Source organism: Carya illinoinensis, chromosome 14 (genome assembly GCF_018687715.1).
Source record: "Carya illinoinensis cultivar Pawnee chromosome 14, C.illinoinensisPawnee_v1, whole genome shotgun sequence".
NCBI lineage: Eukaryota > Viridiplantae > Streptophyta > Magnoliopsida > Fagales > Juglandaceae > Carya > Carya illinoinensis.
Window position 1 is genome coordinate 9,326,954 of NC_056765.1, and position 24,929 is coordinate 9,351,882.

The 24,929-nt window shown below is 32.6% G+C and overlaps 4 protein-coding genes across 6 annotated transcripts; 2 read left to right on the forward strand and 2 right to left on the reverse strand.

Annotated features, from left to right (window-relative positions):
* The first annotated feature begins 6,512 nt into the window (after positions 1-6,512).
* LOC122295046 (transcription factor MYB119-like) lies at positions 6,513-9,272 on the forward strand. The gene is made up of 3 exons (XM_043104066.1): positions 6,513-6,964; positions 7,078-7,204; positions 8,048-9,272. Exons 1-3 carry the CDS (start codon positions 6,516-6,518, stop codon positions 8,999-9,001), a joined length of 1,530 nt encoding a protein of 509 aa, XP_042960000.1. The 5' UTR covers positions 6,513-6,515; the 3' UTR covers positions 9,002-9,272.
* Positions 9,273-14,253: 4,981 nt separating this feature from the next.
* LOC122293927 (GDP-mannose transporter GONST2-like) lies at positions 14,254-18,762 on the reverse strand. 3 transcript variants are annotated; one of them, XM_043102391.1, is made up of 11 exons: positions 18,327-18,762; positions 18,156-18,201; positions 17,501-17,706; positions 16,707-16,917; positions 16,370-16,509; positions 16,061-16,190; positions 15,597-15,695; positions 15,263-15,417; positions 15,045-15,161; positions 14,729-14,826; positions 14,254-14,636 (listed from the first exon to the last, which is right to left on the reverse strand). In XM_043102391.1, the coding sequence occupies exons 3-11, from the start codon at positions 17,695-17,697 to the stop codon at positions 14,590-14,592; spliced, it is 1,194 nt and encodes a 397-aa protein (XP_042958325.1). In that variant the 5' UTR covers positions 17,698-17,706; positions 18,156-18,201; positions 18,327-18,762; the 3' UTR covers positions 14,254-14,589. The 3 variants fall into 3 exon arrangements, with proteins under 3 accessions (XP_042958325.1, XP_042958323.1, XP_042958324.1); XM_043102389.1 differs by lacking the exon at positions 18,156-18,201; XM_043102390.1 differs by lacking the exon at positions 18,156-18,201 and having other exon boundaries at positions 18,313-18,762.
* A 1,188-nt stretch (positions 18,763-19,950) lies between these two features.
* On the forward strand, positions 19,951-20,481 carry LOC122293541. The gene has a single exon (XM_043102100.1). It carries the CDS (start codon positions 19,951-19,953, stop codon positions 20,479-20,481), a length of 531 nt encoding a protein of 176 aa, XP_042958034.1.
* Positions 20,482-20,730: 249 nt separating this feature from the next.
* On the reverse strand, positions 20,731-21,487 carry LOC122293543. Its single transcript, XM_043102101.1, has 2 exons — positions 21,401-21,487; positions 20,731-21,306 (listed from the first exon to the last, which is right to left on the reverse strand). Exons 1-2 carry the CDS (start codon positions 21,485-21,487, stop codon positions 20,731-20,733), a joined length of 663 nt encoding a protein of 220 aa, XP_042958035.1.
* Between the last annotated feature and the right edge of the window lie 3,442 nt (positions 21,488-24,929).

The window sequence follows — 24,929 nt, forward strand, 5'->3', positions numbered from 1 at the left end:
GATACCACGTATTGGGATTGGCGAGAGATAATCTCAATGTGGAAGATTTTGATAAGAGAAATACTTTAGACATAAATTGATTACGGGAAAGTAAATATATAAATTGACTTGATTAGATTAAATATATTAAATTGTAAAATTATTTTTATTGTGAAGTAAATCTAATGAATCATATAAAGTGAAGTCAATTTATGAGTTTATTTTATGTTGGTAATACTTCTATTTTGATAGTTTAATTTGTGTAAAACATGCCATATTTCTCAGCAAATAAATAGATGTTATTCTGAATTCATGTCGGGTTGGTCGGAATGGGAGCATTGGGCTAGTCAAATTGGAGGGGATTGGGGATATATGCATGGCAAATTAGAAACAATGGCAGTGTCTTCAGCTCTCGAGATCTATGACTATGGGTGGAACTTGCACCAACGAAATGAATGCTTTTCTTGGGGTTTCCTATCATTTTGCACTGACTTTTATAACTTTTCGCTGACACTACAACAGGGAAAAATGTCATTACCTTCTTTTTTCTAAAGTTCCTCGTTCCATTTGAGTGTTGCCCTAGTGGGGTTCAAATGATGCCTACATGAATGCACATCTTATTATGGGGGAAGCCATCTCCTATGCACCATACAATTATAAAAAAAGAAAAACGAAAGACTTAGAATCCGTTCTATATTAAAAAATGGCTGAAATTCAGGTATGACTGCAAGCAAGCCGGCCGCCTCATCAAGCTATAGCTTAGAGCGTTCCGTTGGACTCGGCAAGGCATTGCTTGGCTATATTTTAGCCAATTCCCTTAAAAAAACAGTATTAAAAAATAGTCTACAACAAACTAGTTAAATGAACGATAAAATTAGCTAGAGCTATTTTTGGAGGTCAAATCTGTTGAGTCAATACGCTGACCATTCAGTTTTTTTTCTTATTTTAATTCTTTCGTGTCTTTCTAAGCTCTCTTTAGTATAACTAGAGCTCTCTAGATGCTATAAATTCTGTTGCTATTAGAGAAAACAAATCAATTGAAAAATTACCATATTACATTTAATTAGTATATGTCTGCGAAGTACTATGTTGAATTATCATATTACATTTACGTTTGTAAGTAATACTAAATACAAGTCTCACACATTGACAGTTATGTTAGTTAGCTATAGATAACAACTCCTATTGCCAATTCATGTCTCTCCCTGCATGGCCTTCCTCATCATCGTCCATCTGTCTCTTGAGATAGAGAGAGATGATAACCAGTTAATGCTGGTACGTAGTGTAATGATATTTATCTCCATTTAGATCTCATGATTTTGAGTCCATCTATCGTTGTTTAACAACATACGACGATTAGCCTTTGATGAATTATGTGCGTGTACGTAGGACTTCCGGGGGGAGAGTGGACGGAAGAAACTCTAGAAAGCAACATTTTACGTCCCGTAACTTTCATATAATATATTCCATTGATGTGGCGAACAGAGTCAATTAATTATTGCATAATATATCTATATGTGTGTATATATATATATATATATTGTAGCGGATATGATCAGAAGAATATATAGTAATATGTGTGATACCTGCCCACATATAGTATTCCCTAAGATCATCTGGAGCTGTATGGATAAGATCATCTGACTAACCAAAAGGCATTTTATTATTCCAATTTCATCTTTTAAGTTTTAAAAATATTCCCTAATATAAACAGTAAAAAGTGAAATAAACAATGTAAAAATACAAAAAACCTTAATTAAACAGTGCATACTGATAGAAACAGTAAGTGAATAGTGTAAAATAGTAAGTCCAAGGTTGCTATCCAAATAGTAGGATCCACCCATTTTTCAAATCTCAAAAAGTAAAAATCATCTCATCTCACTATTTAAATATATATTATTTTTACAAATCATTTCATCTCATCTCAACTCAAAATCTCGCTACTATTCAAAATATTTCATTTCATCTGAACTAAGTAACCAAACGAAATCTTAAGGTGTGTTTAGTTTTGAAGAATTTTGAGAATTCTTTTATTTTGTATTAAGATTTGTGAAAAGATAAAGATTTGTGAAAAGATAAGTGATATTTGCAGTCTTATGATATACAAGTTCAGTATATTTATTTAAAAAAAAAAACAGAAATAAATCTACTACCCTCAAGAAAAATGATTTTTTAATTGTAAACCTCACTTTAAAAAAAAAAAGAAAGTGCACGGGGCTTGTATCTAGTATTACATACTCTTGTGAAAATAAATAAATAGAATTGAAAATATGTTTGAATATTATAGTTTTTTAAGAACGGTTTCTGTTTTAGTATTTGTAAAAATTGTTTTGATGTTTTGAGTTTGAATAATTATTAAATAAAAAAAATTTAAAAGTTGAAATAGCCGGCTATTCTTTTCGGTTTTCATATTTGAACATGTTAACTAGTATGAGATATTTAAATTTATTAAAAATTTTTGAAAAAAGCGTTAGCGACCGAACAACCTCAATTGAATGTTACAAATAGCACGACTCCAATAAAATTAAAAGGGGCCAACTTTTTTTTAACACTTAATTATTTAGACAGTTCTGTTTGGATATTGAGTTAAGTTATTTATAAATAATAGTGAATTGAAATAGTGGAGTGAATTTTATGAGACCTATTTAAGATGTGTTTGGATATTAATACGAGTTTAGATGTATTTATAAAAAATTGAAAAAAATTGTGAATCTCATGTATAAAGAAGTGTTGAGTTGAAAAAGATTGTGAGTTCTCTATATAAAGAAATTTTGAGTTGAGATAAATTTAGTGATTTGAGAGTTGAGTGTTTGAGGGTTAGACTTAGCTTAAAATTAGATCAATTCAGTTCAGTCTAACTTCCAAACAGGGCGTAAACATTCTCGATCAAGGGAGAAGAAGTGGACCAAAAATATTTTGCAATGGTACGAGGTCGATTACAAATTTGATGGGTACGTAATTAATTAGTTGTCCAAAATTGAGCCCCTCAAGATCACCAGATTTAGTAGTTCTTCATGCTCCTTAATTCAGACCATGCAGTTCATCATCGCGAATCTAGTTATATAATGTGTACATAATTACACAATTAGTCAACAGATCATAGCATATGCCATATATTGTGTACGTATAAACAGAATAATATGGTATGCATCTTAATATTTTTTAAGTATGACATCTAATATGGACTTATATATATGGTATATTGCATTTTTTTGTTCCTACAAAAGTGTTTCATGAAGGGAAAAAAGAGGAAGAAAAGCCTTTCGTATACTACTTCATGATCATTTATTTATATATCATCCTAGACATGATTAATTAAGACTTTTCAGAGTTTTCCCCTAATAAGATTTGTTTTAGTCTTTGTTCCAAATTCTACACTACGAAGTGACAGAGATTGACTGATGAAGTTTGTGACGCAATGTTTATTGTTATATATACTATAAATTTTTCAGGCGAAATCAAATATTCAACAGATATTGTATGATTGAGTTTCTCTCTCTGATCGTTCTAGCAAAAATTCTAAAACTCATGCAAAAATTCTAGAATGAACTCAAAAATAGTGGTGGCAATTCATGTTCGCAGACCGTGTCTGTATCCTGCAAAGTTATGAATATTAATAGACTATATGGATCAACCCATGCAAATATGACCCATTAGACTCTAAAACTCTATTATGGCCATATAAAGTGACACGACATGATACGAATTGCATAATCCGGCCCATTTAATAATTAATTTTTATTGGGTTAATTTAGACGTGACCCGTTTAACTTGTTTTAATCCCTCATTTCATGTAAAATGGGTCGAGTCGACTCGTGCGTGTCTCGTTGCAATAAAGTATGAAAACTAATTGCAAACAATATTAGTGTCTCGTTGTGGCATTAGTTTTCTTGAAAGAGCTTAGGTTTTTAGGTGATTTGCAGTCTTGGACGTACCACTCTGGCCTAGTTCATTTTTGGTCACCAAATTAAAACACAGCTATTCCTCCAAAACAAAACAAAAAAAATTAGTTCAAGAGTCCCATTACTCTATCACTTGCCCACGACCGCTCTATCTTACCGCTAGTGTAAAATCATTCTATTATTTTATTTTAATTATTTTATTCATATTTTTTTATCATTCTAAAACATTTTTTAAAAATATAAAAAAAATACCATTATACTAATAATTACTTCCTTAATTATTAAGTAAAAAAGAAATTAATAAAAAAATCAAAATACATGAAGAGTCAACATGAGGTGTGAAAATAAGTGGGCATGCAAAATAGCATTTCTCTTAGTTCAAACATGACCTAGTATTGCTGCATGCATTTGGCAGTACATGATTAACAGGCTAATTTAAAAAATACAAATAAACCGTTATTGTTTTTAGCTGAATTGTCTCTTTCAATTCTAAAATGACCGGCCAGTCCACATGCAAATAATTAAGCTGTTTAATTCCTTGGTGTGAAATTAATAGGGAGATTTAAGCCAAAAAGATAAGAAGGAGGGACTAGGATTAATTAGCTTTAAAGACAAATTAATTAATTAATTAATGGCATTGGGTCATGGTATTACGTACGTACCCTCCACAATGATCAGCAGGCAATTAGCATATATGCAGTCATCCAAGCAATTAACAATTACGCAGTCGTCTATGTCTTAGAATTCTGATCCTAAATTTCCTCACCCTAATAAATCACTATAATTAGTTTTCTGATCAAATACTCTTACAATAATTAAGGCGAAAATAAAAATTGTCTGGCTGATCAGCCAGACAGTTTATATATATATATAGAGTAATCATCGACTCATCAGATATTTTAGGTCTCGTTTGTTTTTCACATGAGATGAGATTAGTTGAGATTAAAATTTTAATAAAATATTATTAGAATATATTTTTTAATATTATTTTTATTTTGAGATTTAAAAAAATTGAATTGTTTATTTTATAGAAAATGATAGGGATCCGCGGGTGGCATCTCGTTCATTTATCTCACTCCAATTATTTTATTTTATTTAGTTTTTTTTATGCATGTAGTGATTAAGAAAATATTGTTTAATAATATTGTATTTTTTTCATTTTTTAAAAATATTTAAAAGTGTTAAAAAATGATTTGAAAAATATATTTAAATGTGTTAAAAAATGATTTGAAAAAAATATTTAAAAGTGTTTTTTTTTTTGCTTTTTTCATATTAATTTTTTAACATTTTAAAATATTTAAAAAATGAATAAAATTCACAATATTATTAAATAATATTTTCTTAATCACTATGCAAAAAAAAAAAAAAAAAAAAACTATAACAAAAATGAACGGGATGCTTGAACGGGATCCCTAGCATTGCTCTTATGTTATTTTGTGTGGGAATTTAAAAAAATTGTAATAATTAAATTAAATGAATTAAGATGATTTGTGAAAACAAACCAGGATATCTTTCAACTTATGATGGTTGGGGTCACAGGATCTCGTATGATAAAAATTGTTTACATATATTTCAACTTGTGTGTATATAGAATGCTACTTAGCCCATTCAATATTACTGTTTAAAATTACTGCTTGAGTATTTTATTTTTTTTAATGTTTATACTGATTAAAAAAATGACTATTAATAAAGTTGTATATTTTTTTTAATATTTTCTTAATGATTAAGAATGTTAAAAAAATATTTAAAAAATGGAAAAAAAAAATAAAACAACAAATTTGAACTAGCGGTATGCCTAACAGTAAATGCTGGGCAGCCGCTAGCACCATCCTATATATATGTTTGTGTGTTTATATATATATATATATATATAGAGTGTAGGACTAGTATATATCTGATTTGAAACATGGCGCTACTTTCACCAACAATTGGGTTCCAACAATTTTTTCTTTTTATTTAGTGATTAAAGAAGTATTTTGATGTTGTGAATTTAATAAAAAAAAAATATTTAAGTGTATTAAAAAATGAATGAAAAAATTAAAAAGAAAAAAAAAAACTTTTTACACTTATCGGATCCATCTCGTGCTACACCTTAGGTGTGGGTGCACTGCTCATATGATTTTTATGTACAATGAAATTACCTAGTAATGAATAAATAATTGATCAAAAGAGCGGGTCATGTACGTACATCTTTTCAATACAATGGCACCAAATTATCAATAATTGTGAGAGCCCATTTTCCTATATGTAAGACTGATTGTGGTGAACTCCCGGTCTTCTATTCTTCACAAATGCTTGTTTTTCTTTTAATAATTCAAATAAAAATAATAATATTAATTATGATGGGTTTAATTATAACGAACCCACTAATCTCTCCCCCGTTTTTCATACTTTTGTCCGAGGGAGGAAGCTCAGGAGTTACACCCAACTCCAATTCTCAGCCGTTGGATTTGCCCCAGGATCAACGGTTTATTACGCCATGTGGCTCATTACAAGGCTTGGTTTAAGCTTTTTCTCCAGCTCTTGTTATGGGGTTGTCTAACAAGACAAGCGAAAAACCCACAAAACCTATCCATAAATCAAGCCTTTCTACACTTTTTTCCCTCTAGTTTCAATCTCCTTCAAGCTTCTCTAATGGAAGGTGGAGGAGAAGGTGGTAGTGGAGATTTTTGTGGGCATGGAAATTCCCAAAGTAATCATCCCATCTGTCGGTCCGGTCCACCATTCACTGCCATAGACAGGTTTTTGTACGGTCACAACCACCATTTCTCTCAGACACAGACCCAAAACCATGCAAAGAACAAGGAAGTACTTGTTTCGGATACCGTTTTGTGCAGTTTTCCTCGGTCTTGGGGTGCAATTGGTGCTGGGTTTTCCTGGCCGAGCATTCCGGAGGTCAACTTCTCTGACGAGTTTTTTGTGGATGGAGAGCCTCTGAATTGGATGCATGAGGGAAGCCCTAACATGGGATTGAAAGAAAAAGTGGAAGTTTCAGGGAAGAGTTCTAAAGGGGTGGGAAAGGCAGCTAAAAAATGCTCTTCTGAAGCTTTAATCAAGGGGCAATGGACTGATGAAGAAGACAGGTAATGATCAGAGAACACTTTGATATGTTTTCTTTTTCCCTTATTGTTTTAATGTTTGCTTCTAATGTTTACTTTAGACTGAAATATTTTAGGGTTTTTTTCATGGTTTGCAGGAAACTAATTAGGTTGGTGAAGCAATACGGAGTGAGAAAATGGGCTCAGATAGCTGAAAAGTTGGCTGGAAGAGCTGGCAAGCAGTGTCGCGAAAGATGGCATAATCATTTGCGCCCAGACATTAAGGTTCAATTGTGTTCTCTTTAATCAGTTAATTTTATCAGGCGGGTTTACACATTTTTCGCTTTGATCTTTTTATGATCATATCTTTTTCATATATGTACCATCATTTTTTTGGAACTCCGATCAGGTTTTTTTTATGGGATTAGATCAGTCTGAGGATCGATGATCTAAGCTGAATATATACTCTCAGATTTGATATACAATCACCCATTACTAGTTCGATCGACATGAAAAACCATAGATTTCATTATCTGGTTTGTGTTGTAATCTACACTACTATATATATTAAATCCTAGTCAATGTCGATATATATATATATATATATATATATGAGATCTGTATATTTGATTGGCTCTATATATACTTTTCTTTGGTTAATTTCCCTTTATCCATGGCAAGCAAAACTCCATTAAAAAAATAATGTAAAATACTAGGGTTTAAATTTAAGTAGGATTACCTTGACATGATTCAAATATTATATTATAGCTTAATTAATATTTTTAAGTCAATTGCAGCGAGCAGAAAATTGTTCATTTGAAACTATTTTTTCTTTTTGTAACGCTAATACTTTTGTTTTAATACAAGTAATTTCACATCACATGCAAAACCTATCTCTCCCAGCCCTCAGGCGCCTGCTTGCATTTTTCACGTTTCTTCTTCCATTTTAGTCTAGGGTTCAAATTCATGTGATTTTCATGTAGCTGTGCATGAGGAACGCAACATTGTTGCCGTTATAAATAAAAGTTAATCCCTTGACTGCATCTGAATTGACATTCGCTTATGATCTGTTCTATAACACAATGCTGACATGCTGTTGTCTTTCTTGGTGTCTAAATTATGTTGCAGAAGGATAGCTGGAGTGAAGAAGAGGAGAGGATATTAGTGGAAACTCATGCAAAGGTCGGGAACAGGTGGGCGGAGATCGCAAAGTTCATTCCAGGAAGAACTGAAAATGCTATAAAGAACCACTGGAATGCCACCAGAAGAAGGCAGAATTCAAGAAGAAAGAACAAACAGACTGAGAATCAAAAGGCCGGAAAGCCACATTCATCTGTTCTTCAAGACTATATCAGAAGTAAAAGTACTCTGATGATCAGTAAGAGTACTACAGCTACTACTTCCAGCAAAACTATGATCGAAAATCCATCGACCCAATTCAACAATTTCCTCCCGGAACTGTCACAGATTTCTCCAACCCATGATGAGGTTGACTCTCCCACCATGATTTCTCTGACATATGATGATGAGCTTCTCTTCATGCAAAACCTTTTTGCAAACCATTTCGATCAGCCCTATGTTGAGGACAACATTAATAAAGTGATCATGAGTACTACTGCTGATGATCCGACAGTACTGACCGAAACATTTCATGTTGATGATCAGTTTAAGGATTCTTCAACATCCATTAATTCTAACGAGTTACGTCAAAACAAAGGTGATCAACTGCTCACTGATGTTGTTGAATGCGGGTTTTCATCTTTTACTTCAAAATCAAGCTTGCAGTACATAAATAACGAGGTCCTCCAAGCAAAAGGGACATTAATCACTTCCACCAGTGCTAGTACTGCAACCACCTACTTGCATTCTGACCTCTACCTCTCTTACCTGCTGAATGGTGCTGCAAATTCGTTGTCTGCAAATGATTACAGCTACGACGACAACATCATGAACGTTGATTTGCTGACAGACCAATCCCATGATGACTTTTCGAATGGAAGGAAAGAAATCGACTTGTTTGAGTTTGTCTCTTCAAATTCCCAGTTCTCTCAGGGCAGTAACAGCAGCTTCTTTCTAGCTTAATTAGTAGGTTAAATAAGATTATCATGTTTGTGGTTAAAGACTTTGGAGAAGTATCCTAGTTCTCAATTTATTGATCGGTCTTCAGGAATATTGAATGAATGGGGTTTATTTGAATATTTCAGGAATATGAGCAGGTAGCTAGGGACATTTATTTACTGTTGGTAGTCGGACTAACGTCGTACATGAATATTACTGGAAAAGCATAGCCATTGGAGCATGTTCTAGTGTGCTGAGTTTTTCTGGGCTTTATAATTATATGGTTAAGTACTACTCATGGTAGTTTGTGAAAAAAAATTGCGCTTCCTTTCAGTTTTCTAGCTGGATCGTAGTTCTGCAGTAATTTTAATTCCAGGAAAGTTGTTTAATTACCTATGTCGTTTGATCTGTTATAATATTATACGTCCTGCATGTTTATACTTTTTTTTTCAAGGACTTTAGTTCTTGACATATTCATGTTGAGGAGAAACCTACGGGTAATTAACATGTTCTAGCTAGAGTGATGGAGCATAAAAGAAACTTAACGGCGAGAAGACAGCGGCACTAGCAATGAACAGAAACCCTCGTGTAGAACTGGCGAGAGAGAGAGAGAGAGAGAGAGAGAGAGAGAGAGAGAGAGAGAATGGGGTCCCGCGTGGAAAAATAAGACGTGGGAGGATTAAGGGTAGAAAACCTATTTAATAATACAAAAAAAGTCGCCGTAAAAAAAAAATTTAATAATAGTAAAAATTTTGTGATGACAATATAGAATTACACAACCAATCCTGCTACAGTCAGTCGGCAGATGCAAACGCGGGGTAAGCGTGCAGTCCACGTCAATTAAATTATAAATAAAAAATAAAAAAAGACAAAAAAAAGAAAGAAAGACATCAGGTGGTCATCTTTTTCGTCAGTCTCTCTTCTTCGCGTGGGTCTCTCGTCTTTATTTTCAAGTAGGTAGATGAAAAAGGTAAATCTTTGGATTGAGTCGTCTTCGTGTATAGATGAAAAAGGCAAATCATCCTCTGCTTTACAAGTTCATTGAAGAATTTGCACTGACTTTCGATGGGAACAAGTGGGGGCACAATGGCCCTTACCTAGTCTCAAGAGTTGTTTCCAAGCTGAGTGGAAGGCCTGGATTTAATTTCACTGTGTTGCTACAATCTGTATTTTATCCGGTTGATTGGAGTTGGATTCGAAGTATGTTTCGAGGGCCTAGAGACGAGCTGCATTCACCCAAAAAATACACTCAGGATCCACAATCCCTTTCCTTAGCGTGATTTGTGCAAAAGGGGCGACTGGGTCTTCAAAATCACAGATGCTTTTCTTCTTTCGTTGCATACATCACTGAAGCAAGGTCAGTGGGTTCAATGGAAGAGAAATGGTGTTTGAGCAGAGGGAGGAGAAGATGAGGGGAGACGAAGAAGACAAAGAAAGGAAGAAGATGAAGGAAGAAGATGGAGAAGATAACAGGGGAGACGAAAGGAGGAAGAAGATTTTGCACTAGACGCACCGTTTCATTAAGAACACGTAGGACCCCGACTGCTCGGCGACTTCCTCTCCCGCTTGCAATTAGCATTTTTCTTACACAATGGGTTATTTGCGGCCATATTTTTTCTGGCGACTGAAAACCGCCAGAAATAAATGATTTTTGCGGCTATTTTTATAATTGACACAAACATTTTACACAAAGTTTAAAAACATGCTTTTTGTGACCATAATTCGATCGTCGGAAATAAAAATAGCCGCAAATAATCTTTTTTTTTTTGTAGTGACACGCAGATCAAATTGATTCATTAGATCATCAACTGTATGTATTTTAATATTTGTAATCTTAGAGTGTGTACTTTTCATGCATTCATTGTGAAAGACTAAAGTCCACTATTAAGTAATAATTTTTTTTCTTTGGATTCTGAATTTATCAGCTAATTTTTTCAAATAAAATATGCAAAATTTGTACATTTTAAAACATGCATCTAGCATTACTCACAAATAAATCCTATCTGACCATTTGCTCAAGGCTTTGGATTTGTGGAAGGATATTATGATGATGTTGCACTATTTGATCTGCAGAAGCTAGGCAATGTTACATATAATATACAAGGGATCGAAATCAAATTATTAACCTTGTAATGACACTAAGGTGTAGTTTAGATAGTGAAATGAGATGAAATAATTTTAAATTAAATTTGAATAAAATTTATTATAGTATTATTTTTTAATATTATTTTTATTTTAAAATTTGAAAAAGTTGAATTATTTACTAAATTTTATGTAAAAATTTTAAAAAAATTATAATAATAATATAAGATAAGATAAAACTATTTCTGTATCTAAACAGGGCCTAAGATGATCATTACAAGGTGAAAGGAGATAATTAGAGAAGAATGAGTTTCAAGATCAAGAAGTCACCGCTGAAAGTGTCGTAGTGATCTTAAAATATGGTTCTTCATTTTTATTTTTTTATTTTTTACTTTATTGAATCGCGTTTATTTATTCCCATTGTCCTTTGTCAAGGTTTTTATTTATGTATGGCTCATATGCACAATTATGTTCCTAACAAATAATATATTTGTCTCATTAATTCTATTCCCTAGCTAGTAGCTTCATGTTGTGATCCCGAAAGAGATTTTATGGAATATATACATGGGTTATAATATATATGAGTACTAACATATATAGTTGTTAGGTATGCAAGTTTCGCACGTTCTGTTTAAAAGAAAGTTGATTCTGCTATTAAAAAAATAACTTTTTTATTAATATTCCAGATTTATTCACTTTTTGAAAAATAATGTGCGAGATTTGTATATTCTAAAATTACAAATTAATATTATTTCTCAAAATATTTTAGGAGCATGAGTAACATGACAAGTTTTTTTAATTTCTTTGAAAAAGGAAGAGCATAATGTAAGTGACTTGCATTCTTAATTTTTATTTTGTCAATTTCGATTATACCATGTCACACATAATTTTATAATATAGTGATAAGTGATATTTTATTTAAGTGATTGACATAAAAATCGTCCACTTAAAATACGTGATACTAGTTAATGCGACTAAAAATAATATGTACAAGATAAATAATCTATAGCAAATACAATCAGAATAACATGGGTGACATGACTTGCACCAAATTTTATTTTATTTGAAAATTTATATATTAGATCGGATTTTTGGAGTAAAAGATTTTCTTTTATACAAGGGCAGGGTAAGAGGTTCGAATTGCCTACTTCTTCTATTTGGACACCGGACCTTATGTCATCTGGTCTAAAGGACCTTGACAATTGAACTTAAAGATTTAGAACAAAATCATCATACGCTTTGTATATTTAAGCCATTAATCATGTATATGATCAAGTGCATAGTACTTTCATGGTAGCTACATCTATTTTATTAGAATAGATTTGGGTTACATTTGGGTGCTGAGGCAATCTCAGATGATTTATGAATAATAGTAAAAAAAAATAATTAATAATAATGAAAAAATAGTGAATAATAATAAACTATTTGTGAATAATAATGAGACTACTTTACTAACCAAACACAACCTAATGTACAAGATCTCATGTGAACATGTCAATAAGAAACTATATATTGTATCAGATAATCAGGCCATTTTGGCAAAAGCACTACTAATTTTGGGATCAAATATCAAGCTTTTTATTCAAAGTTGAGTACCTTAATAGATCAGATTGACATATCAATTAATGTAATCTATAATATTTATTGTTGTCCATGTAATTTCTAAACAGCATCAAATATTTAATTATAAATTCACTTTAAAATTTCTCTTTATGCTTAATTGAATTCAGACAAAAATTTGTAGAATTTTTTTTCTTGTCTTTCGAGGCATGAGTGGCTCTACGGCCACCGACTCGGGACCCAAACTTGGGTGTCGACAAGTGTAAATTTTTTTTTTCATAAATTTTCAAAATACTTTTAAATATCAAAAAAATAAAATAAAATCCACAACATCAAAAAAAAAAAAAAAAAAAAAAACTTACATAATCACTAAATAAAATAAAATAAAATACTTAAAAAAATTGTATCGGGAGAAATGTTAGGAATCCCAAGCTAGCATTTCTCTTGAGGCATATATATATATATATAGTTTATAATACATGCATTTATACTATATGTGAGAGTAGTACTACACTTGTAAAGAAAACAAAAAACGTTGACTACTGCATGACCATGCACGTAACAGCTAGAAAGACATATATTAATTCCTTTTCTTAAAAACTAGCGGTTTCAATATGATCGTAATTAATAGTTTTAAATGGAGTTTTTAATATATATTAATGTTATTGTGCTATATATATATAAATATAAATATATATCGTCAGTTACACATCTACTGAGAATTAGTAGGGTTGACTATTATGGAGCATTATAATTAGGAAATTAGTGCTTGGGTAATCAATGATATTCCACGTACATATGCTCAAAAATTAAAATTAACCAAAGGAAAAATTGCACTTTACCTTCAAAGTCCAAACTATCACTTTACCTTCAAAACTACCAAAATTATCATTTTCACTTCAAAATTATAATTTCTTTTATGCTAAGATTGTGTCATAAATACATCAAGATCCACTTTAGATGTGTATCACTCTAAAGTTTGGATTCTGAGATAATGAGTTAAGTTGTAAGTAGTAGTATTTTGTGGATTCTATTGAGATGAGTTTAACTATTTTAGGTTGAGAGATGTGTTTAGCTTTTTAAGTTGAAATGTATGAAATAGGTTGAGAGGAGTTGAACTTTTTTAAAAAAAGTTGAAAAAGTAATGAATCTTATCAATGATTGGTGCTCCTATATATTCTAGAGAATTCGAGTGAATCTTGACCCATTTTTCCTCTATCTTCTCATTAGATTTTGGTGAAGAGGTAATTAAATAGTAACCTATGTTTTTAATTGGAGGGCAAATCAACACTTTTGTTAGTTTGGTGATGACAATTCAAATTAAAGTTCCTTTTAATTGTGTATAATAAAAAAAAAATGCCAATGGCTTAAATATTAGGGCAGTTGTTCCTAAAAATTGCCTAGAAAAAATAATAAATATAAATATGCTAAGATTCTATAACATAACAATACCCATGAGTCAGTAATACTTACTATGTATGAAGTATTTTTCTTTTCAGAATCCAATAATCTCATTGGAAAAATGCTACTTGTACTTTTATTTTTTATTTACATAACAATACGTAGTGTCAACTATTGATATATTGAAGATTATGAAACTTGAATTTAACAAAAAAAAAAATGATAAATAAACCTTTTACGTAAAATTGTAAGTACACGTAGGACTACTTATCTCATTAAAGTTCTTTCCCGAAATTAATACATGCCAAATCAACTCGAAAATGATGTTAATATGACACTTTTATGTATGATAAATAAATTACAACAGACACAATCTTCAAAATAGATACAAATATTCATAAAATAGGAATCTCTTCGTCATTCAAATACTTGAAATCAGAGCAGCTGCACATGTCAAAACGGATGGTGTAACTTTTCCTCCCACCTTCCATGCTTTCAACTTATAATTTCAAGCGTTCAACAAATTCCTCATCAGGTAGAAGCCACTTGAACAGCTTACAATCTTTATATCATCGGGACAATTTGGCCCTGGCAAAGAATATTCCAGCAAATAGACCTGCAAAAGATGTTTGTCATTGGCATTTGGCCAAAACTAAGTAATACATTAGAGTGATGCTAAATGTATATACACTTTGATTGTGTTATTACCAAACAGTATACTGAAGCAATTTGGTAGACTAAGCGGAACCTTGAACAACACCAAACCAGCAACAGAGATGGGAATCTTGTTTAAGGAACCTACTAGACTGTAATAACAGAAGCACAATTTCAATGGTATATTAGTGTCAAAAAGAAGGTGTGAATGATCGCGTGCATGCATTAAAAGATGAGAAATGCTTTATCCACGAAGAGATCTTGCAAAAATAAATATGAGTAAATAAGATTATCTGAAAGCTAGAGAGCTTAAGCTTAAATGTCTACTTATTGTAGAAGGTAAGTTTGGAAGTACACCACAGAATGTTACCTGTAAGTGGTCGGGCTAGTTTGATTTAAGAACCACATTGAGGTGAAGCTAATGGCAAGTCCAAGCAATCCGCTAGCTGTGGCAACAACCCAAAACATTGGCAATTTAGTCACCTCCCTGGAAATCAAGACCAAAAGAAATGTGACAAGGTTAAACTGATGGTTGCATGAAAGTAAAGCTTAAAGGTTGTGACCAATTTAATACGTCAAGACACTTACACATTTATTACATATTCCCATTCACCAAGTAGTATGATCAAGAAGATAGCAAAAGGTAGAGATAGTAAATTATTCAGCAACACCATTGAAACTTCATTAAGCGATCCAGATTTTGTTGATTTTTTTGCTTCATCCATGACTCGCCTCAAGGTGAGCTGTCACAACGGGAAATTTTAGTGAATTAATTCAGAACTTTAAGAATGACCTCCACCAAGAATCATGGTCCTTGTAGAACCCAAATTGCCAGATCCCATAAGCTAACACATAAACTGGATGCATATTTTAAGGAACAGAAGGCAAGGATGAACAATTTGGGGCATCTAAAACTACATACTGAGTAGCTTGCTGTTAGAACACAATTCATAATCTGCCATGCATAACCCACTGCATCAAAGGAGAGATCTGTGATACCACCACTGACAGCAGAGATAATCTGGAGTGCACAAATATACGGAAAAATATGATTAGAAAGGGGGAAAAAAAGAAGAAGAAGAAAGAGTACATCCCACCATTCTTCTTCAAGGAAACTACATTACAATCAAAGAGATTCGAACTAAATTGCTTTTCTACTGTGGAATTTATATTCCAATCAAAGAGATTTGAAATAAATTGCTTTTCTGCTTTGAAAATAATCCTAGGCATAGTAATAAAAAAAAAGAAAAAAGTAATCCAGCATTAAATTTAAGTAGGCTGTCTGGCCATCTATGAGGTTAAAAGATTAGGTATATCCTTCACTGCAAACAGTTGCCATCATCAGAAAATAGAATGAAGAACGTGCTTGACAGGAATGTCATTTACCATTAAGAACATTGCAGTCCACACTTTTTGATTCTGATGTTTCCGAAATATATATAATTCTCCAATTGCTGTTAAAATATTTGTCATGTTCTTCAGAATTGTCACCATTGCAATATTTATGTACTTCAAACTGAAACAAAAAAAGTGCACCCCAAACATCGAACAAACATGAATGTTAGACAGAATATTTTGGTATTATGCCAAACCGAGGGTTGTATGAAGAGAAATCAACTTCTTTTCTAGTATATTTTCTCCATAGCTAGCAGCTTCTCAAATAAGAGTACTTGCAAACTATGGTTCATAGCGTACCTATACATGCCGGATACAAGCATTCCAGTGAATATTACATTGACAGGAAGCCAGACCCTAATCAGCTTCCAGTTCAACTTTTCCACTGAAACTGCTCGGCAAAGTCCCAATGCCACAACAACAACAGTACTGATTAAGTTCTGCAAAAAAAATAGGAAGTGCATGGAAAAATTAGATCTCATCATGCCCATATGGATTTATAACATTGAACAACTGACAGGGTACTGCAAATGTTGAATGTGCTTCAGTTATGGATTGATTGCAGAAAGCATGTAGTGTATAGAAAATGTTGGTTGTAACTTGTAAGATTCATTATAAAAGCAAAAAAGTCGCATACTTGATAAAACATTAGCGATATTCCAGCATTGAAATTATAGCTTGATAGAACAATCTTATTCAGCAATATCATGCTGCAAGAGGAAATGCAGTAAGCTGTCCCAGAAAAAAGAGGTCCAGATTGTCTTCCCGATCCATGTAGGCGCTTTTCATTACCATCAACCAGAAGATTGAAGCTATCATGATCCGGACTTCGTTTCCATCTAGAAAACCTGTGTAATTTAAGAAAGTAAACAGGTTTGACCATCAATCTGCCATCATAATGAAAATGTCCCAGACTGGAGTCTGGACATGCAGTTTAAATTTTCTAAATGCAATTTCCTCATATAACTCCATTCATGTAGTTTTATAACAATATGCAAAGCAATTCAGAGCAAAAAGATTGTTCTACACAAGAATTGGGTTTTGACTAGTAAGTGTCATTTAAAGAGTGGATGAAGCAAAAACTCTTAGAAGATGTTAAATTAGAATAAATATGTATAATATACCTTAAAATGAATCTGTGCATGCTGAAATCAAATCAATAAGAAAGAATTTATACAAAACAAGTTTCCAATCCCATGAATCATTTTTACGTACCAGAAATTTTAATTAAGGCTTAAAGCCCTATAATGTAAAAGAAAGGAAGCATCTTTATGGAGTAATATATGATAAATTGTAAGGTTTAAGTCCAATACCAAGTAACAGAGTGACAATGAAGGTAGAATCTGTACAGAGAAGATTTTTTTGTGCTACATACAGAATGAATGAAAAACCCAACACAAGCAAAAGAATTAGATCATCGCCTCATCCTACCTGTCAGTGAAAGTTCTACGTTCTGCATTTGTCACTGTATTGCTAATTGATCCATTTCCTTGTTTACGGGTATCATTAAGAACTGTATATGCTGCATTAACGCTTTCACCCGATGCCGCTTCTCCATTTAAACGGCTTAACTCAGATTCCTCACGCCCATGGCCATTGACCACATCTAACTGGGATTCAGATGTCATGTCACAAACCTGAAATGGAAATAAAAAGGAAATGGTATTAAATCAGGGAGAATCCTTTGAATTTTAAACTGTTGTTACCATTTTATAGTAACTAAAGCCTAATAAATTGCAGCAAACCATCTTTATCCAATCAACGCTTCTTTCCTTTCTCAATCAAACTATATAGATCGTGGACTACAAAGTTAAAAATTTGTAATTTGTTAGGACAAATCTCAGATTCTCCTCTAACAGGTGATATATATGCAATTTGTGGCAATTAGGAACAGTAAAACTCTGTAGAGAATTAAAGCACTCTCCCTGCAACTACGTAATACCCCGAGATTCAAAGTTGACACTATTAAACAAACACGGTTATGAACAAGGCATAATATTCCAACATATCCCCAAGTTGTGATTTTTCAGACTTTCCTAGTAAACACGTCCAAGAAAGCAAAAGTCTTTCAACAAATTCCGCATACCTAAAGATTTCAACTCAACTCCTAAGAGAAGAAATTCCAGAACAAACTGAAAAATCATAACAGCAAATCAGAAATGTATAAAACCACATAACCGTGAGTGATAAACCCGAGCTAGCTCATAAAAACTGGAAAAAAAAAAAATAGAAGGAAAAACCACCTTGAGATTAGTACCTTCCAATATCCTTTCAGCCTTGAAAATCACGAAGACTTACAACCACGAACACTTGCATTATAAGCACTGTTAATCTGGCATGGCCCAGAAAAAATAACTCAAACACCTGGGTACGGAGCGAATGAACCACGGCATGGAAGTAAAGCATAGGAAGCAGAAAGCCATTCCGAAAACGTAAATGCGGAATCCTTTTTGAAGATCACGCAAAGTGAAGGGAAAAGAGAGGAAAAGGCGTGTACAGGCATAAAGAAAAGGATCTGAGGGCGAGATTCCTGGCGATGGAGCAGGACCGTCCAGGAAGGAAACGTTTCCAAGGCTTCCTAAGTCAAATACTCTCTTCTTCAAGTGAGCCATCGTGCAGCTGTCGCTTCGAGATCAAGACAAAGGAGTGGAGAAAGAGAGGTGAGCAACGAGCTGCGTGAGTTTGTATGTTTCAGGAAACTCTCTTGGGATCCGAGTGGACTAAAATAACACTGTAATAAGCCTCACTTTTCAGCCTAAGAGTACTAGTAGTCTTAACAAACTTTAATTAAAATTAGTTTTATAAATTTTAACTAACCACTTTTTATAACACTAAATAATAGATTCAATAAATTTTTTACTATTTTATTAAAATATTAATTTTAAACTTTTTATTGAATTTTAATTCTAATTATAATTTGAATATGATTATATTAAATATTATGATTGTATTAAAGTTTATTGTTGTATTAAAATTTATGGTTATATTATTGTTATATTAAAGTTTATGGTTGTATTATTGTTATATTAAAGTTTATGGTTGTATTATTGATGTATTAAAATTTATAACGGCTATATTTTTCCAAGGTTATATTTTTTAACAGTTATATTTTATCAACGGTTATATTTTTTAACGGCTATAATTCTCTAACGGTTATAAACTTATATACTTTTACTATAAAATATAACATTTCTTCAACAATTTCATTCACTTCAACTCAAGTATCTTTGAAACTTACTTTGGAAGGAGAAGGATTAAACTCACGTGGTTCTTCTAAAAATGCACGTAGATTCATAAGGCATGATTGATTGCAAGCCCACCAAAATCTATTTCGCAACTATTTTGCTGATCCTCCAATCTATCCTCACAAATATTTTCAAATGAGGTTCTGGATGAGTCGTCCTCTATTTCTTCGTATCCAAGTTGCAGTAAAAGCCCAGGAACCTTATTTTGTCCAAAGACGAGATAATTCTGGAAGGCTTGGTTTTTCTTCCTTTCAAAAAATAACAGCTGCTCTAAGGATGCTTGCATATGGTGTCACGGCTGATTTTATGGATGAATATTTAAAGATTTGAGAGACTACTGCATTAAGAAGCCTAAAGATGTTTGTCAAAGCTGTTGTTTCAATTTTTTTCGAAGAGTACTTAAGAAAACTCAACAATGATGATTGTTAGATTACTAGCAGTTGGTGAGAAACGTGGATTTCCAGGTATGTTAGGGAGCATCGATTGTATGCATTGGAAGTGGAAGAACTGGCCAACTGCTTGGCATGGTATGTATTCTGGTCATATCCATGAACCAACAATTATTTTAGAAGCAGTGGCTTCTTACGATCTACGGATTTGGCATGACTTTTTTGGATACCGGGGTCTCATAATGATATGAATGTTCTTGATAGATCATTTATATTTTCTGACCTTGCTCAAAGGCGTACTCCGATTGTTAATTACACTATTAATGGTCATAACTATGCAATGGGGTACTATCTTGCTGATGGCATTTATCCGCAATGGGCAACATTTGTTAAAACTATCTCAACTCCACAAGGAAACAAGAAAAAATATTTTGCTACAGCCCAAGAGTCCGCAAGGAAGGATGTGGAGCGTGCTTTTGGTATGCTTCAAGCACGATTTGCTATAATTCGTGGACCTGCACGGCTTTTCCACATTGAAACACTCAATGAAATTATGATGGCATGTATAATTTTACATAATATGATCATTGAAAATGAACGGGATGACAATGGAGAAGAAGAATTCGAATATGAACAGTTGCCAGAAACATACAATGATCCAATGTCAACCGGCCCTACACCTGAATTTAGCGAGTTCATTCAACGTCATCATGCTCTTAGGGATAGAAGAATCCATTCTCAACTCCAAAGAGATCTCGTCGAGCACTTATGGCAATAATATAGTGCCGCATAAGACATGGTTGTATTGAATTTATGGTTGTATTAAATTTCTTGTTGTATTAAGTTTATGGTTGTATTAAATTACTCCATAATGATCAATATGAAGTGATTAATTTAACAAACATAAATATGAAATTACTCCATAATGATCAATGAAAAAAAATTATCGTCCAAACATAAATATAACATTACTCCATAATGGTCAAGCCAAAGTGATTAATCTAACAAACATAAACAAAAAATATAGCTAGTTTTTCTCAGCACGACTTGCAAGTATTTCCATTTGTCGTTGAAGATAATATTGTTGTAGCATTGGAGGCATGGCACTTGTATTTAATGTCATAATTCTTTCATCTTCTTTCTTTTCTTCAAGACGTGCTTTCACTTGTTGAAGTAGCACCTTCTCTTTTTGAATACGTAATTCGTCTTGCTTAAGACTCACTTCCTCTTGCCTAAGACACAATATTTTATTGTTATGATCACGTGCTTCTTGCATAAGCACAAGTTTACTCTTTTTAATTTCCGCCATCTCAGTTAGTACCACAAGAGAGTCAGAGTTTGTCATTTCTTTTCTCTTTCGTTTCTCTTTTTCTGCTTTACGACCTATTGGTCGTTCCAAATCTGAAGATGCAATATGAAAATCCTCATCTTCGCCTAGATTTATTGAATTTGGTGTCGAATCATGTGAACTTGGTTTCTTCTTCGGCTTCACCATGTCCATATGTTCCACCCACTTTGGATGGAATCTTAACACCCGCCAACAATAATCAAAGTTAAAAGACTTCTTCTCTAACTCCAAGAACATTACCTTTGCCTTGCCAATCTACATACATAAAGGACCATGGTTCTAAATAAATAAGATTTTTTTTAAAAAAAATAGCATGTTAAAAAATAAGCTTAAAAGGTGCAAAACATACATTGTCTTGCTCGTTAAACCCACTTGGATGCATTCCTTCAACTTGAGTCAAGTAACCACAAAACTTATTTGTAGCTTGTTGAATCATCGACCATCGATTCATTAGAGATGTGTAGTTGCGTAAAAAGTCAAATTTCTTATTTTCCTCAAAATACTTATGAATTCTTTTCCATAGCATCGTATGCTTTTGATCTTTTCCTTGTACTGCATCTAAGGAAGTTTCAAGCCATCCCTCCACAAGCAACAAATCTTCCTCATTACTAAAATTATTATCCTGTTGTATTTTTCGTCCACTCAGTTCAATTTCAATAACCTCAACTTGGGGTGGAGAGAGTTCTTGTTCATTTGTGGCACTCATAAAAAAAATCATTGGTATTTAAAAGATTTGTGAAGTATGCATCACGGTGAGTTGATGGATCCATTCCTAACAAGAGATATGAAATACATCACAAGAAAATAAAAAATATAAACTGATGGATGAAAAAAAAAATTTATCTAATTCAGTTTCATCACAATACATCACAAGAAAAATATAAACTGATGGATGAAAGAAATTCGACCACCCATTATCAGTAAATTGAATTCGGTTTCATCACAATACATCACAAGAAAATTCCAAATTCCACAGCAACAATATTTCTCGGAGTGAGTTTATCAGAATTTTATCAAATCAATACACCAAAATCAAAGAAGTTCAAACATCAAAGAAGAAAAATCCCATCCCGTCTGTTCGTTGATTCCAGAAAATGCATAAAAATAAAAAATAAAAAAAAATAAGCAAAACAAAGGAGCAGCACGATGGCTTGGGATTTACCGGTGCTCAAAGAATCCGGTGCTTGAATCTCGTCCGGTGCTGCCCTTCACCAAAGAATCGTCTGTTCGTAGATTCCAAATACCGGTTCTCCGTCCGGTGCTGCCCTTCACCAGAAATCACATAAAAAAAATGAAAAAATAGAGGAGATCCAACAATGGAGGCATGGGATTCGGTGGCTTACCGGCGGTGTGTCCGTTCGGTGCTGCAGTTGGGAGACGATGGAGTCCGTCCGGTGCTGCGGTTGCTCTCGTTCGGTGCTGCGGTTGCTCTTCCTTCGGTGCTGCAGACGCTGGAGCTAGGAGGGAGTTCCGGCCACTGAAAAGCTAAAATCTGGGAGGTTTTTCTCTTGTAATCGTGGGTTTTGGTGAAGGAGATGAAAGGAGGGAAGAGCAGAAATTTGGTTACACGGGATTGTTCGGTGCAGCGGGGGGGGGGGGGGGGGGAGAATATTTTACACTAAAAATATTATTTAGCTAGTGGTTTTGACTCAATAAATTTAGCTAGCCAAAAGATTGGTGACTAAATTTATTGTACACTTGTTGAGTCCATTGTAGATGTTTTTTTCACATTTTAGCTATTCTTTAGCTATAATTTAGTTTTGTTGAGCCCACTACCAATGCTCTAAAGCGGGAAAGTACCCCCAACTTGCAAGTTTTCATTTTTTATTTTTATTTTTTTAAAAAAATTACAAATTTTATTATAAAATAAGTGACTATTTAAGTATAGGATTACCCGTTCATCGTATTTTATCTTATTTAATTATTATAATTTTTTTAAATTTTTAAATAAAATATAATTAATAATTCAACTTTTTTAAATTATAAAATAAAAATTCTATTATGATAATATTTTATTTAATTTTTAATTTTTAATTTATTTTATTTCAACTCAACTCAATATCCTAACCTATTCTCAATTTATTCACACCCCTATAAAAAAACTAAATTAAGTTATATTCTATATATTAACTTCTATTCATAACTTATAAAAGGTTTATGCACTAATTTTACGTATTTGGTCCTTTGGATTAATAAACAAGAAATAATATGATAGTTTCAAATCCTCTCATGGACAAAGTTAAGACTAAGGTCATGTTTTGTTAATGGGATGGGACGTGAATTCCGTAAATAGTAATGAAATAGTTTGTGAATAATAGTGAAATAATTTAAATTAAAATATTTATTAGATTTTGGATAATAAGAGCGTAAAATATTATAAAATTAAAATATAATTTGAATATTATTTTTTAATATTATTTTTTTATTTTTATGCGAAGGTTTGGTGTAGTGATAGGAAACCCAAAGATGCAAAGGATCCGTCGACCATCACCTATCCAGTTGTCATGTGAAAAATTTAGATTACCACTTCTAATCTTCCACAGACTTTCAAGCTGTATGAAGGGCAAATAAACACATATAGACCTCCATATATCAGAATGTCATCGTCTAGATGAAATTAAATCTAAAGACACAACAATAAAGAGATACTTTTGCCTCATAGACAGCCCAAAGAGAGGCCGAATTCACCATATTCCAAGCAATGTCCATGCCACCCTCTTCAACAGGTCGACTTATCTTAGTCCAGGATACTCGATTTTTTTAATGCCCTTCACACTACCCCAAAAGAAAGATGCAAAAGCTGGCTAAATTAAATCTAGCACCTTTTTAGAGGGGCAAATTATAGAAATAGTATGCACTAGAATAGAAGATCATACAACCTTAATCAAAGTAAATTTCCCTCTGGTAGACAACAATCAACTTTTCCAAATAGCCATTTTTCTTTTGATTTTAGCAAGAATGGTATCGAACAAATATATAGTTAATCTACCACAAAAAAGAGGCTCTTGTGTAAGTAATAGGAAAATTACCTTCCTTGAAACCAATAGCTCTAGCCACAATCTACTTCCTGGCGTGAGATGCAGAATTGCGCATAAGGAATATACTTTTTGGTCCAAATGCTTGTAATTACTTGAAAATTAACTCCATTAATGAACCTAAACTCATTTTGGATTCATTAGAAAAGCTTTACAAATCATCAGCAAATAGAATATGAGATATGGCAGAACAATCCCTTGGCACCTTGTAAGGAATAACAAAAGATTCCTGAAGCAATTGTGACAACCCTCATCTTAAAGATTCTTCACTTACGATAAAAAGTAGAGGCGAAAGCAAATCCCTTGCCTTAACCCCTGTAGGAATGAAAAAAACCCTTCATGAGCTCTATTAAGAAGAGGAATGAGCTAACACCAAAAACCGCTATCTCAATTTGGATGAGAGGCAGCACCTAAATCGTTTCTTAGAGAAAAGAAAAGACTTTACTAAAATCTTTAAAAAATATTTTTTAAAAAAAATAATGTTAGATACAGTTTTAGGGAGCAAGTCTTATATACTCATTTTGAGAAAAGTAGGACCATCATTACAAAAATAATTTTTTCATATTAGTCATAGATTTACAAACTTTAAAAAATAAAAAAACAATATACAAGACTTACACAGCTTAAAATTGTAAATATTATTATTAAGTAACTATATATATTGCTACTACATTCATGAGTCTGATTAAGATCTGTTTAGTTATGCAGTTCAGATAAGATAAGATAGTTTATAAATATATATATATATATATATGTTTGGATAATGAGATTAGATGAAATATTTTTTACTTTTTGGGATTTGATAAAGGGATGGGTTCCAACAATAATTGAAAATTATTTAAT